At 42.2% G+C, this 16858-nt stretch overlaps 1 protein-coding gene across 3 annotated transcripts in view; it reads right to left on the bottom strand.

Moving 5' to 3' along the window:
• Positions 1–284: 284 nt before the first annotated feature.
• LOC142579953 (uncharacterized) overlaps positions 285–16858 on the bottom strand; it is a 233143-nt gene continuing 216569 nt past the window's right edge. For 2 of the 3 annotated variants that reach the window (XM_075690640.1, XM_075690649.1), the window contains 2 exons: positions 15983–16407; positions 285–1895 (listed from right to left, as the gene is read on the bottom strand). In XM_075690640.1, the coding sequence (XP_075546755.1) occupies positions 1547–1895; positions 15983–16407 (774 nt within the window). In that variant the 3' untranslated portion in view covers positions 285–1546. Of the gene's footprint in view, positions 1896–15982; positions 16408–16858 lie in introns of those variants that run through there. The other variant, XM_075690656.1, reaches the window with a different exon arrangement.

Below are 16858 nucleotides of genomic sequence, written 5' to 3'. Positions count from 1 at the left end.
AATCAGATTGTGGTTATGGCACATAAAACCCCATATATCAATTTTTTATACTCTTCTTTGTGTTGTGCTTTTGTGCACTACTTCCCGAACCCCTTTTCAAGATGATGGTTTACTGAACACTTATGCCCCCGTTCATGACTTTCTGAGTGCAAGAGCTCTGTGTCCAAATGCACTATCCTGTTCCTGCCATCCTACATAGGTCATCCTAGATTGCAACAGTGTTTCATTTTTGTCAATGTTCACACTGTTGGAATCAAAATGGCCACACAGGCTGATGATAAAACTTCTGAAAAACGAAAAATTCAATTTATTCTGCAAGCTTTCACAAATGGCAATTGAGAATGAGAACAAGATCAACTTGTGGCAAAATCTGCTACCACTTCTCGCTCTGTCTGGCTGAGCAGTCCCACAGTTGAAAATAGCACATTTGTTAAAAGTAAGGGAGAGCAAATATTCAAAATTTTCAAATACGAATTGAATACTGAACACTAACTACATTTGTATTTGAAAAGGAACTATTCAGCATTACGATTATTTGAAAATAACCAAATATTTCACAAAAGTCTAATGTGAAAATCTGATTACTGTTCTTCTAAACAAAGTACCGGAAATTATTAGAAATGAAACAATGACAAAAGTTCTTGAAGCAATGCAAAAACAAAATGGGTAATGCAAGCTTTGTTTTCGGTTTCATGGCAAAAGCCTGATCAACAGTGACATGCTCTGTGTGGCTGGAGAGCTGAAAGAGTTGTTTCTTCAAGCAGGGAGTGTGCCTCTTTCCTGATCACATGGAACAATTGGTTTTACACGAACCTGCGTTGTTTGCTTGTCTGTTATTTAACATTACTGGCAGTCTAGTCGTGCAGCAGTTTTATCTTTTATGCTACAACCTGCGATGTTTTCCTTGCGATGGGCCCTTGTACATGTGTCTACGGCACAGAAGTCCCTCAGCAGAACTAGTTCTCTTTTTCCACTTCCGACCTTTTTCTCGGCAGCCATTTATTTAGCGTTTATGGAAAGCTAGTCATAAAGCAGCCATTATTTCTCTGAAAGCTTGTTTGCAACCAGTCTCTAATATGGTTGAGAGGCTATTCATAGTTTCTTAAGGACAATTAGTAACCATGTTTAGAACTGATCCTTTGTGCCTGATAATTAGCTCTCTTTTTTGTACTAGTCAGTAGAGACATGGTACCTAAATATACCGAAATAAATATTCCTTCTACAAATATGTGCGTCTGCATTAGACTAATCAATATTTGATTCCATATTCGATACTTCCTTTTTGTATTAAATTCGCATTCAAAAATGTAATATTCACCCACCTCTAGTTAAGTGATATCATTCTGTGTAAACTGCTCTCAAATCTGAAAACATGATTATCTGACCAGCAAATTCTACTACCAGCTGTCAGTCTGACTGGTGCAGGATGCCTATAATCAAGCAGTAAATGCCTTCCGCAAATTGTCCTTCTACAGAAGAATATTCACTGCAGTCACTGAGCATGCTGCGACAAAAAACTGAACAGAACCGTGGGCTATACTATCCGTCATCTGAACTGCCAAAGTGACTTCAGAGTTTCAAGGGTGTCATCCACCAGCAGGTGAAAAATCGCATTGGCCACCTGGTCTTTGACAATGACTTCCTCACGGCTGTAATCCACCCACTCAGACTCTTCTCCTCGGGCTTCGGAAGAGAGAAGAATGTCCACAAAATTCAGTCCTTGATCATCAAAGTTGCGGAATGCAAGTTCAGAATTTTCATGGAGTCCTGGCACTGACATCACCTTGCTTCCCACAATAGAGACAAAAGATTCAAGTGTAGCCGGCAAAGGTTGCTTTCTCCTAAGACGCACATTTCGCTGCCAGGATGGCGGAGAAGTATCTGTGGCTTCAGTGCTGAAAAAAAAATTAGAAAGTTGAACTGTTACATATCTTAAGTATTCAAATGACAACTACAAGTTGTGGCACTGGTTGCTTTTATTTATTGCTTTTCTTATGCGCCAAGTTATCTTCGCATCCATCTCAGGTGTTTGTTATGTAACAAAATATAGTGAAATGGGGGGGGGGGGAGAGCGATGTGAGAAAAGTTGCCACAACTCATGCTACAAACTTAAGTAAAGCATGAGAGAGTGGGACAATGTGGCTACATTAATATTCACACTACACGGCAGATCTTTTTGCTCATATTCAAAAGGTCCACATATAGTGAAAACTTGTGCTGCTTCTCAATGGACTTCCTATGCTGAACAAGGATTGGGTGGCTAAGCAAGATAGCACTTTTTTGTACTAACCGAAGGCTAACTTTGACGCAGTGAGATACAACTACAGGCTTGACAATGCTACAAATTTTATTTTAGGTACAAGCTAGACTTAGCTGAGCAGTTACCACTTGCCATCTTTGCATTAATGAACTTTGTAGCCCTGCTCAATTAGGTAGCAGGTACAGTCTGAGAGAACAAATTCATAGACTCTTGAATGGCAACACCAAACAGCCCTTATTGGATAACTGAAAAGCACATTCATTTACTGACTCAAAGCACAAATGAACTAAAGCATCAACTTCAGCAGCTGCAAAAAGGCAAAATAAATGGAAATTTACGATTGTTTTATATGATTTTCATGGAGCGAGTCTCATTGTAGCACAGTGTGCTCAGTAAGGCATTGCAGGTCTGGAGCACTGCAGGGGCCAAATTTTATGGCCCGAGCACGCCGTTAGAAGCACGGGCCTGGCCTGCAACCGTGGCCTTAAGCCCAGGCCCTACCTAGGCCTGTGCCTGCATTACCAGGCCCTCCCCAGGACCATGGGAGGAACTCTGTGTACATGCCTTAAAAATGCCATTGCTCAAAAAACGTTTTTCCACAGAGCAAGTAAATACAGCTAACATAAACAGGCCAATGGAAGCAAAGGCTGGGTTAAAAATTTTGGGCAAGGCATTTCATTTCAAACTCTTGTGTAGGCTTTACGTCATAAGCACTAAGGATTATACAAACACCTTCATAACGAAGTACTCGGGACCTCTAAAATCCTTTGTTATGCAGGTTATTCCGTTGTGAAGGTTATGCACCATGCCACTCACAATAGAGCAGGCTATAAGCACGTTCAACAAAAGAAAACTTTTATTTACATGAATAAAAGAGAAATTTGGTGAAATAGGCTGCTAATTTTTCTGCACACAAGTTGTCCGACAGAATATGCGACCGCAGCCAACCTTATCGCATCCAGGTTCGCAGAATGCTCAGAGGTGAAGCACAGGAGCTACACAAAATAAAGCTGCAGATTTTCAAACGCCACTATCGCCTCCCTCGCCATCAAAATTCTTTGTTCCTTCATTGGCATTCGCATCCTTCCCACCTTAGATGGCTTCGAAGATGTCGGTTGTCAATTACGATTACGTCATCACGTCATCAACTGTAACATATTCATCAACTGTCGCAGCCGTTGATGAGTTAGAACAGGTAGTATACAAGTTGAGCCATTCCTGAATTACTGCAGCAGAAGTACTTCTGCACACAGCTCCTCAGCAGGAATGCTAATGTACATGTGCACAGTGCTCATGCCAGCAGTGAAAGCCAGAACACTGCCCCGACTCCGTCAGAGCCAATTAAGCAGAGCTTGAAGGTATGATCTATGTTGTTACACAGTGCAGAACAAGATAGAACAACTACCCGGTATCATACCCTGCCTGAAGGTAACTTGGCGTGATTTGGCGACGCTTTTGCAGCTCAATGAACTCTGCATTATCTATATACTCCTTCTACACCTACATGCATGAGCTGTTCTCGCACATCAATAATGTGACAGCACGACGGTGGCAGCAGAAACAAATTTCTAGTGTCCTAATTGCTATCACAATAAATATATTCTTGCAAATAGTTCTTACAGCAAAAAAAAAATGATAAAATTATATTAGGTACAAAAGCAGTCAAAAGTTCAAGCACACATATCCTAATTTGGACACTGGAATAATGAAGATAGGAGATGCACTGCCACACTAGCCCTCCAGAGCCCACAAAGAACACTGTGAATACGGTTAAGGTGGAAGTCATCTACGTTTTACATTGCAGCAACCACAAACCAAACGCAAAAGTAGCGTAATAAATGAAAAGCAGCAAAATGATGCAACTGCAATAAAATAATCATATCTGCAGTGATAAAATAGTGCAATAGCAAAAGCATTAACAGTCCAACAGTATCAAGAGCTGTCATTGGTATTTTTTCTTATAACAAGGTTTCTTTTTGTACACAAAAGAATTAAAATTCTTTTTAGAAAACAAGAACTAAGCGAAAAACGAATCACAACAGTTTTTTTCCTTTCCCATTAAGCACCACACTTTTGAACTTGCAGCTTTCTAAAGAATGCCTTTGATCTATGCAGTGTGCCCGTGTGTATTCGAAAGCATGACCTAGGTGAAAGGGCTTGTGCATGGTCCAGGCCCTCAGCTTCTAGATTGAGCCCGGCCTAGGACCGTGACTTAAGCCCAAGTCTGGCCCAGGCTCAAGGGCATCAGGCCTGGCCAGGGCCTGCGCCCGCCAGAAGACACTTTTCCTGGCCCGGCCTGCAGGCTAGGCTGGGCCGGGTCTAGGCTTTCGTGCTGGCCCAGGCCCCTGCAGTGCTCTATGGCAGAGTGCATTATTTCACATTCAATGGAAAGAGTAGAATCCATTGGAACACAACTGCAATAGCTCATACTTTTGCGAGGTTGTTGTGAGGCAAATAGCCTAAACCTCATTCAAAGAGCAAGCAAGCAGTCAAATGTACAAAATTCAATTATGCTGTTGCCATGACAACCATCTATGAATATTTCACTGCTTTTATGTTGCAACAGTTGCAAACCAGTTCAGTAAAAAATGACAGCCATCTGTCAGAAACACACACTTTGTCACCAGCGAAGAAGGTACCACAGCCAGCACTTAGGCATAGGCACAGATGTGTGAGCACATTAACTGCTTGTACAGACTCCTTGTACCATGACAGGCCAACCGAAACATCAGTTCCTGGACCAATGACTAGAAGGCATGTTAGGTTAACAGTACCTAAATAACACTTTTGAAGTGAAGCAAGAAGTTTTAATTCCCAAAAGTTTCTTGCTACATTAAGAGCCTCAATCATAAAATGTCATGAATCTAAAAAGCTTCACATTTGTCACAATAGTGTACTACAGTGAAACCCACTTATAACGATACCAGTTTTAACAATATATCGGATATAACAATAAGTAGCCAATGCATCGTCAACTTTTGTATGTGTTCTATGGCGAAATAAACTGCTTATAACAATGGTTCTATGCTGAATTATCAGTCATAACAATGAAATCTGGCTGGTGGGTGCAAGTGCTAAAAGGAAAAAAACTAAAATTCAGAAAAAGAAGAGACAAAGGAAAGTGAGCCACTGCACTTGTTTTCCTGGATTTCTAGTTCCTTTTCTTTTTGGTGCAGATACCTAGCATTTAAAATTATATTCTGTTGTTATAGTCAATATTTTTTAATCTGAGTATGTTTTTAAAACTGGCAATGCTATATAAGTGGGTCCTGGCCGTACTTTTTCTGTCTGAAATATTTTGGATGTTTGTCTCTTGTCTGACGAGAAGGTTTAAGGTCTAGTCAAGCTGCTCTTTTGCAACTTTTTTCCTGATATCCTCCATAAACTTGTATATTTATGGAAATAAATTCATTCATTCAATTCATTCATTCATTCTGTTTTTCTCTTGCAACCTGGTAAGCAGTTGGCATCGGTTAGCATCGGTTATAACAATATGATTTCCTTGGCACTGAATATTGTTATAAGTGAGTTCGACTGTATTAACACTGCAATCAAATGTGAACAGAAGGAAGCATTTCACGAAATATGCTATATTTGATTGCATGTCACTTGATGAACCTATTAAAGCAACAATATTTTACAACATTATCCACTGAAAACCAGCCTTTGTAATGTATGTTTCACATGAATTAACTTTTATATGAGCGAAGACTTTTTTATTCAAGTAAGTCTTACTCATACACTTCGTCTGTCCACAGTTCAGTTGTTAAACCTACCTTATTTATGAATCAGCTAGGTCACTTTAATACCTCTGACACTCCTAATAGATTTTAGGAAGAACAGGAGGAAGAGCAATGAATATTTACTGCAGGTGTGCAAGGTCAGTGTGCTTTCTACAGAGGATCCTCAAACAAGTATAGCTGAAGCATTCGAAACTGGCACCTCCTATACAGAAAAAGTGGTCCCTCAGAACCATTGCATCACATCTGTGGCTAATTATTTCTGTAGGAGTGACAGCAGTGATGAAACCATGGCTGAAACCATAGGTTTCATCATTCATAGGCCAGTTCCTTAATGGAATGTACTGGCCCAACAGCACGATGTCATGATTCCGAACTTCAAGCCTTGTGACTGTTATGGACAATGTTGAAATGCACCATAGTGAGCAGACTCCATGGGAAAGCAGATTTCCCCTTTAATACAAGGTGAACATAGCTAGTTTTTTCTTACTTACTAGGTTCTAAAGCTCTTTACAAGATATTTAGCAGATACAACAGCAGCACTGAATGCAACCATTGCTCATGCAGTGATGCTGCATGAGCTGCCAGAAACCATACTTTTAACATTAACAACATACTTAAATACATTACAAAATGTGTTAAGTAACTAGGAGCTAACTCTGCACATCAACTCAGGTGTTGAACAATTGCTCACTGATCCACATATCTCCTGCGGTCATTTTGCTGTCGCAAATTTGCACTGAAGTAGAATTTAACCTAGTGAAGGCAAGGATTTGCCACTGTCCATTGCAAGCTGAATTTACAAGAATTAATGACGTTCCTGTAGAAGTCCAAGACATGATTCACACGAGTCCTTAAGCCATGGCCAGCTATCTTACTGCAATTCTGAAGATCTGGAGCACATCATCCTGTACTACTGAACTCAGTCTTTATAATGTTCTACCTCTCAGCACTTCACCTCCAAAAAAGTGAATGGAAGCACCACTCTTTGACTACAGGAGTCACTGCAGATCAATGACACTCGATTTCTACTCTCAGTTCCTGCAATTCCTAAGTAAAATGTTTGTAACCAGCTGATCTCAGCATCTGCTTGAATGCATCTGCTTGAATTAAAGGTGTGCTTCTCAAGCAACTTCTTCTTGTGGGAATAACCAAGGGGCATTATTCAAGAGTAGTGCCCTTTTCAGTCAAGGGGTGGCACTGTGGCCCAGTCAATGGAGTCAAGGAATAAATCCTCGAATGTATGCTGTGAATAGGAGGGAAAGCCTAAATTTGAATAACAAACTATTATAACAAATATTGAATTACGTGCTCGATGATGGGATCGCACCTGTCCCTCAGCACAGCAGCCCGATGCTCAACCCAGTTAGGCCACAATCACACATATACTCCTATCGTGCCAACAACAACTACAGCTCTTTGATATGATCACTGCATGCATCACATAGTGTAGCATAAGTATGTGAGAGCACTGTCGCATGCATCAGTTTTTTTTACACCAAAGATGCAGGAGTGAAATGAACTAATTTATAGCATTTGATAAACTGCTTCTCGAAAGCTTTGCTTCCCAATGGTTACTTAGGTCTTCCACATGGAAAATGCTGAATTCCAATAGACATTTTCATCGAGCGAGGAGGAAAGGGCGCGTGGTGAGCCTTCCCTCCTCTCTGGCTTGTGTGAAGCAGCGCTGCGCTGCTTGAGCGTGTTGCTGTCGCATGCTGCGGAACGAGTGGGAAATGTTCTAGCGTGTTCTCTGTGAAATTTATGTGATGTCAGTTCATACAAGGTCATCGGGGTACCACTGTGTAGCCTTTCGCTGCAGTGGTAACTACAGCATGCGGAAAAGTTCTCTTGGCAGTGCAAACATGCCGACATGCATCACCAGCAGCAGTGTGTGTATGTGTTGTGAACTATTTTGGCTGTATCAGTTTCGACTCAATGAAGAGAACAATTGCCAGCATGAATTAGAACATCTTTTCACTATCAGATCGCATGGTGTGGGAACTAAAACACAAGTGCATACTGGTGTATCGCCAACCCAACACAGCCCCAAAACATCTAAGTGCAAGTCATGAAATATTTGTGTCAGCCACCAGCATCATTCTCACACATTTGAAATCTAGTAGACTTGAAATCACCGTACTATGTCTACACTATAGACTCCTGTATGAGGCCTATGGTGTTGCTCAACACAGCTATCACTGCGGTAGGGAAACCAACATGATACATATATAAGCTTTGTGCTTCGACAATGCCTTTTTGCCCTGTAAAGCAGTAATACTTGAAGATTGTCGCAAAAATGAATATGACGGCTACTTCTGAGGACAAAATTTCCGTAATACGGGTGACTACATTGTTGGAAACAGGATGCACGAAATCTACAACAAAAAAAATTGGATTTTTATTCTCTTTAAAACGAAAAAGAAGAGAAAGAAAAAAAGAAAGAAGGACGGGCTAACGGCTGCAGTAAGACCTTGCATGGTAATGCCGCATGTTTGGACCATGCAATACCTAGAACAGATCTATAACACAGCATCTACCACTGCTTCGGATGCTTGCGCAGTCCGCAGACGGTCGCTCAACAAGTGTAATTCACACTGTATGGTATGCCATTATAGTAAAGATTTCACTAGGGTACTGCCAGTAGAACCCATTTATTGCTACATTCCTCTGGCTAACTTCATCGTCATCTTCTCTTCTTCATTATCCCGCTGGCAATGTGGATCGCCACACACTCCCAATCGGCTGTCCTGGCCCCCACGATGATAATAAGGTAGCATGTTCACAACTGAAGCCTTTTAAACTTTTTCACTGGGTCCTTGGTAGTATATTGTCTTCAGCAGTCCTTGTTGTCTAGCTGTCTTGATGACATAGTAAGGTCCTGTAAATGGAGTTTTCGAGTCAAGTCCCTTTCAGACCAGAATCCATGAATCTGGTTCAATCTCCGGCATCTTTGTGCAGTGTCTGCAGTTAAAATTCTTTTTCATTGTCGCTCTATATTTTTGTCACTGATGAGAAGTCTTGGGATGTTCCTTTAGATCAATTTGTTTCACTAAGCCCAATTCGTGGTCCGCTGGCAGCCATGAGCTCGTTCCAAATGCCGCGAAATGGGGGCTGCATCCCAGGCCTGCTGTATATGATCTGTTGTGATGTGCAACAGTGGCTTCCAAGGCGCATTTCCAGCCGCCTTTGAATTCGGAATATAGTCGTATGTACATCTTCAAGTCCCTTATCACTCGCTCTGCAAGGGAATTTGCTTCCAGATGGTAAGGTGCTGGGAAGCAAAGGGTGATATTTCTTTTCTGAGCCCAAAGTCGCAATTTTTTGCTTTTAAAGGCAGGGCCATTGTCTGTGAAGACGACTCTGACGTTCTTGAAGAGTTCTCGTTCCAGTAATGATATCACACAGTTTGCGTCCTCCTTTCCAGCTTTGGCGGCTACAAAACGCGTGCATTCGTCCACGGCGACAAGGAATGCTTGCGTCCTCCTAACTCCCTCCCCCTTCTTTTTGATTTCAGCGAAATCAAGATGCACAACCTCGAAGAGGATATCACAATACTCTGGCAAGACCATCCTGTTGCCTTTGGCTTTAACAAGCTGACACTGATGACAAGTTTTCACATAATTTGTAATGTCTTCTTTCATGTTCTTCCAAGTGACGCGCTGGGCTATTTTATGGTATGTCTTCCAGAATCCGTCATGTGGTCCTGACTCTGGCCTAGTGTGGTAAAGCTTAAGTACTGTTGGCATTTTGGTCTCCGGGATGTAAATTTTGCCATTCTTCCACTTCCAGTTCCTGCATGCCTTCCCAAAGCAGTAACAGGTTTATATTTCTAGTTGGGGCTTCATGCGGCACATGGAGTCGAGATATGGCATCGGCATCTTGATGTTTCTGTCCAAGGCAATGTATGACGTCAAAAGTGAATTGTTGTACTTCGCTAACCCATCGAGCTATTCTGCCCTTCGGCTGAGATAGCTCTAACAGGTACGTCAACACCTGGTTGACTGTGAACAGCTTGAAGTGGTTGCCTTCCAGGTAGCTTCTGAAATATCGCAAGGCTAACATCACCACCAGTGCTTCCTTCTCCATAGTTGCATAATTTTCTTGTGTCTTTGTAAAAGTGGAAGAGTAGTAACCTACTACCCTCAGCTCCTTTCCTTGGTGCTTTGTAGCATCATGCTGGTAGAGTATGGTGCCTACTCCACAATAAGATGTGTCGGTATAGAGCTCAAAGGGCAGCTTGAAGTCGGGGAGCATTAATACAGGGTCCAATGAAATGATGCGGACAAGCTCAGTGTAGCTATTCTCAAACTCTTCTGACCACATAAATGGCATGCCCTTTTGGGTCAATGCGATGAGGCATTTGGTTTTTCTAGCATAGTCTCTTATGAATGCACGGAAATGGCCCGCCAGTCCCCAAAACACTAGGAGGGAATGAACATCACACGGTTTCACCATTTTCTTGATGCGTTGAACTCTCTCTTCGTTGGTGCTTTGCGTTTCACCATCGAATACCCTTCCGAGGAAAACCACCTGATTGCAAAAAAACTCACTTTTCTTCATGTTAATTTTAAGTTGTGCGGTGCTTAGTGCCTCAAGTACTTTACACATATGTTCCTCGTGGTTTTCCCTTGTCCTGGAGAAGACAATGGCATCCCATATACATTGCAAAATTTTCCAATGAATTTGCTCAGCGTTTCGTTCATCGTCTTCTGGAACCACGACCCAGAATTCTTCCAGCCAAATGGTAACCGATTATACTCGTAGATGTTGAAAGGTGTGACAAATGCCGTAAACTTCTTAGTCTCTTCTTTCAGTGGTACTTGCCAGTACCCCTTGCATAAGTCTATACGTGAAAACCATTCGCATCCTCCATTCTCGTCAATGATGTCATCTATCCTAGGCATCGGGTATGATGGAAAAAGATCGGTCTGCTTGTTTATCATTCGGTAATCAGTGCACAGTCGGAATGATCCATCTTGCTTTGGTACAATGGTAATAGGGGAAGCAAAACAGGATGTCGATGGCCTGATGATCCCTGCTTTCAACATGCCTTGAAGTTCTTGTCTTAGCCATAATTTCTTTTCATGGCTGAGACTATACGGCTTTTTTCTGATGACTGTGCTGTCGCGCAGCAAGAACGGCACCTCAACCGTGGTTGTGGCTTCGGGATATGGCCCAATGCAGATTAACTCGGGGAACTTCAGTGGCACGTCTTCTGCGCATGATGGCTTTAGTTCATCGGGTTTTTCCGTCAAACACATATCTTGCTCAGGTTTTTCAATAGTCACCTTGTCATTCCATAGTATGTTGATTTTCACATTCTTCATGTCTGGTCGTGATAAAAGAAAGACGAAGTTCCCCACTGACACGACGTGCGCTTCCACCTTGAACTTCTGACCATCAAACTCGAGAGCTGCCGTTGTCCATTTATGGTAATCCCGAGATGAACCATCGTAGCTACACACACGAATAGGCTTTCCGGATATGGTGCTGGTTGACTCCACTATAGTTTCATTAATTAGGCTCACCGAAGCACCAGTGTCAATAAATGCTGACATGTTTCGGTTGTTTACAAGCATCGGCACTGTCAGAACGCCTGATTTAACAAGGAACACCGTTTTTTCAGCATATTGGTGAGATACTGTAGTGCCTGGACTTTTGGAGGTATGGCTGGTTGTGAAGTACCGAGCCTCACATGGATTTGTCGCTCGGTCTAGAGTTGTGACTCTTTTCTCTTTTGATGGCATATTAAAATCTGTCGTCATGACGTGCGCCAGTGACTGAGGCAGTTGGTCCATTGTGCTTGGCGACCTAGCTAGAACTTGTTTCTGGCCCTCTCTTGTCCTACCGTGCATAATGAGGGCGATAACTGACGATTCTGGAAGTTTGGATCGGCTGTACAAATTAAATTCCACTTTTCCAACACATACTCTCTGTTTATTGCTTTCTGTCTAGAATATGGCGTTATTCCAAAGTTCCACGGGATTCTTTTTGCATGCTCGAGAGAAACTCTCCTTCCACTCATTCCATGGTTCATGCAACTGTGAACTTAACCGAAGATCGTACCATTTCCGTGCATTGCCATACAGAAATGCCCGCATGTTCTGTATGCGATCCACGTCACTCAACCATTGGTTTGTGGAGCAAGCATGCTCATAAAAATGAAGCCAGGTGTGTACACCGGACGAATTGACATCAAATATGTGTGGTTTTACGAAAGGCTGTTCTCTCTTGTTTCCATATCTTGACAGCGTAACAAGATCTACCAGCTGCTGCTGTTGCTTCATCTGGCATTTCTGAAGGTCAAGCAGGGCATTCAGAACAGTTATATCACTGTCTCGCGGCGTTACAGCTAGCTGAGTTTCATGAGTTAAGATGGGTCCTTTAAAACAAGTTTCAGACTCGTCTTGTTCACTGGAAGCAGGAACGGTACCTTTAGTGACAGTGTTGTCAGCCGTAAATCCGGAGGCACTTGGAACGCTCCATAGAACATCAGGTGTGGTGACATCCTCCAGTGGCCTGGCATGTTGTTCGTTACTTGCTTTGTAGCCTTCCATGGTGGTTCATCCTTCGTTGAACGCGACATTCATCTTCTCTACAGGTTCCTGTTTTCGACTGCACCAATGTAAAGATTTCAATAGGGTACTGCCAGTAGAACCCATTTATTGGTACATTCCTCCGGCTAACCTCGTCTTCTTCTTCTCTTCTTCATTATCCCGCTGGTGATGTGGATTGCCCAAATTATTACTAACCAAACTATTTTATTCATGGGCAGAAACCTTGTCCAATAGACGGAGTAGTCCCACAATGTATGAACAGATAACAATTTGAACGCTTTTGTCAAAGGAAACAATACAACTTCTACCGTAGCAGAATGGTACCCAGGCTGTTACAATCATTGTGTATGTTTCTGAACTACGCATTGCCCTTAAACCACAGCTTAGAACTACAGGGAGAATGCTGTACTAAGGTCACATCAGTGAAACAAATTTTCAGAAATACGCAACTGATCTCCGAGGCTGATTGTAGGCTTAAACACATGTGCACACATCGCGCACGGTTTGCTGTCCGCCTCAATGCCGCAGAAACTCCAGTCATGCCAACTTAAACTATTTCAGTATACCTCACAGAACCGTTTCCCACGTAGAAGATGCCATGTCCTACTAAATAGACCGTGCGATGTGAGAACAACCACCAGAAAGTGCTGCTGAGCATATACTTGGCATACAGCACTGAGCGCTCAGCCAAGCCAGCATGCCGACTTCCTACAGATGGCGCCACTACGTACGCAATATGGTGGCGCCCATAAGAAAACAGTCCATAGGCAGACCTGCCAACCTTAGAATTCTAAAAACGAGGAAAAAGTGAAAGCTGAAAAATACTAAAATTCTGTAAGAAATACTAGGAATTGTTTGGTTATTCAATACTATGTTGACTGTTCATTAAAAGTTCAGACCTTATTCTGTATTGATGCTGTGAACATGTACTCTGCTCTTTATAGTAGCAGCAACAATGATCTGCACTGAAAATGAGCAGAAATGTTGGAGAGGTTTATTAAAGGGACCCTGAAATGATTCTGATGATTTTGTACAAATGCATTGAGTTGTTAGGGTAGGTACTTCTGATCATTAAGTGACACATCTAAGAGCTCTGCGTAAAGCGTGTAATTTATTATAAGGTTTTAAACATGTGCAACACCACTGAGTGCAGTGGTGCCACTCTCCTGAGTTTCAGTCCCCCCGTCACCATCTACATCAACTTTATACATACTTAGCGGGTGCTACCCCATTGGCTACCCATCTTGCGTCAACATTAATTTTTCTAACTTTATGGTGAACAAATATTGTTCATAATAGTTGGAATGTTGGTTAATTGGTTTAAAATGTAACAGAAAGAGAATATACAACAACAATTTATCACCACACTCAAGCACTTCCAGCACACAGCAAGTGTCATCTACTTCTGCTACCACGTGATCAGTTTGACGCGAGCTGCCCGGTCAGGGTTAGTTTCAAGGTTTCTGTTTGCGAGGACCATGAATCACCCTTGTTGCGTTGTGGGCTGCAAATCTGACAGGCAACATGTACGACGTTGTGTTCCTCTGCAAGGCAACAGGCAAGCAGAATGGCTGCAGTGCATTGGGCTGTCAGTATCCGATCAGCACCAGGATCAATGCGTTTACAGCCATCACTTCATGCCAGAGGATTACTGTCACAATAAAGAGTTTTAGCATGTCCGGTATTCCGGTAAATGCAGGCGGAGTGGGCATTTTGCATGATGGGTGGAGGCGCAAACGTGAGCGGCCTGTAGGGTGCAGCCAGCCAGTGGCACAAAGCTAATATAGCAGTAACCAAGTGTATTCTACTTTGCTACTGGTCTAAATTTTTGGCAGCAGTGTAATCCTGAACACATTGTCTTTTTAAATGTCTAAATGTTTTACATTTAATGTGAAAGAACGCTGACAATGCACACTGCTTGGATAGCTCTCCCTGGGGATTGGCGGGCAGGCGGCTAGGGAAGAGGCTGGAGAAGCTTCACACACCGACCCCAAGACACCAAAAGTAGAGAACATGATGCCACATCATGACGCAGAGACAGTGAAGGCAGAGCTTAGCCCCGCTCGCACGGCAAATGAGTTGAGGAAGAAAAGCATAACTAGGAAGGAGGGTAACTTGTAATTGTACTTAGCTTGGTTAATATGAGACGCTTCACTTAAATTGTGGCCTGAATGTTTTACTGCAGCTGTACCTTATGTGTCTTCAAAATTAGTCCAAACCGTTTCAGGGACCCTCTAAGTGTGTGTGTATGCGATTTTTTCATGTTTGTGTCAGTTCGCGCTTACTGAAATATTCACATAATGGCTGCAAAGATATGGTGCCATTTTACTGGGTGCCTTTTTTAACATTAACACAATTTTTAAAAATTGCCTGTAATATTTAGCACAAATATTCTTATTGAGCTGTATTACTCGGAGAGGCAGACATTAGTTACACTGGAAATAAAAGTGCATAATTGACCACTTAAGAAAACTTTCCTGATCAACTCTAACTACTTTAGTGCACATATTGCAGTAGTATACGAATTCAAGCCAGTAATATGACAAGGCCTATCCACTTGGAACAAATTTTGAAACTAGCAGCACTTCTGAGATAAGCGTTATCAAACTTACAGTAAAAAGGCATCATTAAACAAAAAAAAAAAAAAACTTTTCTGCGTCGAAGCTGAAAGATTACTGGACCATCACTGCATTATTTCATTGCAAAATTTGGGAATACAAATTTCAAAACGGATGTCATGCTCAGAATTTGTTCCAAGTGGATGCGACTTTCGGAGTCGCCAGCTACAATTCATACATTGCAACATGTGTCGTAAAGTAATAATAGTTTAAAGTTAGTTGACCTTGCTAATAACGAGAAGAAAGGGCGTTAACCAAGGAGCCCAAATTTTATTAATCATATCATGAGAAGACAACAAACAAACACACCAAGGAAAACATAGGGGAAATTACTTGTACTTATGAATTGAATTAAAGAAATGATATATTAATGCCAATGAAAGTGGATCAAAAAACAACTTGTCGCAAGCGGGGAATGATCCCACGTCTTCACATTACGCGTGCGATGCTCGGACTCATGCATCACGCGCGTAATGCGAAGATGTGGGACTGTTCCCCACCTGCCTTCTCTCAGTCTCCTCTCTGTGGCCCCTTTAAAATGCTGGAGCATTCACAGTATATCTGTGTCCTTGTGTGGCATTTAATATTGTGAAGGTAGTACTGAAGCCATCACAGCACAGGCAATGCAGCTGTACAGTCAACTTCTCTGATAAGCAATGAAATTCCATACAATTTCGCTTGGCAAATGGCAGCATTAGGAGTGTGTGGAAAGCAGGAGTGCAACTGCTTCCTTTGAGAGTGCATACAGGAACACTACAAGTTGCCATGCAACAGGACCGGTAGAGCTCAACAAATTTCACTCACCAGAAAATTTCTTGTGCTGTCTCTTTTACGAGATCAAACAGGAATTCACAGTAGGCTCGGTAGCTATCTCTATCAATCCCTGATGCACCAGCCTTTTCACTGACACACTCGGGGCTAAAGGTCAAGTTGGCAAGACCTTTTCCTTGCAAAGCTGTTGTATAAATAGAGGCGGCTGCCTTTTGTACCAAGGCAAACAGTTCAGCCTCCATGTTAGGTACTTTCCAAACAGCCTCAGAAAACAGCCTTGACATAAAGCCACTCTTGGGGGGACTGTAAGGAGGTGGTGGCTTGTTTGGAATACGTCGTTGGTAGGCCAAAGCATTGTCACCAGAGCGCCCTAAGCCAAAGTCATCATCAAACCAGTCCTGCTCTGAGGTTGTTGACAAAAAGCAGTCTTCAGCCTGCACGGCTCGCGAACAGAGCTCCTGAAAAAAAAAAAAAAACAGGAGAGACAGAGCAATAAGGGACGGAAAGTTAGTGGAATGAAGCTGTTTACAAACCAAGTCCAGAAGCTAATTAAAATAAGGATACATATGCTTCAACTGGTGCCAATGGAGGCAGCAAGAGTACAAAAGAACAAGGAAAAATGAAAAGGCAAATTAGAAAAAAAAGTTATTACATTTTTTTTCACATTCTCCTTATTTCATGTGGTTGGTCTCTTGCTCAGCATAGTTCAGCAACTGAATCTGAAGATATTAATAAGCTTCAAGCTGAAAACTTGAAAAGTATTTTATGATAAATATACTGAAACATGTCTGCAAACAACTGCCCCACTCATCAGTGCATAGTTGTAGAGAAATGACAAACATCTGAGTGTAAAGGAGTTGGTAAAATTGGTGATTCAGCGTCTGCTGTTGGAGTTTTGATTGGCTGGGC

The sequence above is a fragment of the Dermacentor variabilis genome, chromosome 1, assembly GCF_050947875.1.
Source record: "Dermacentor variabilis isolate Ectoservices chromosome 1, ASM5094787v1, whole genome shotgun sequence".
Classification (NCBI taxonomy): Eukaryota; Metazoa; Arthropoda; class Arachnida; order Ixodida; family Ixodidae; genus Dermacentor; species Dermacentor variabilis.
Note: the sequence above shows the minus strand (reverse complement) of the source record. Positions and strands in the feature narration are given on the sequence as shown.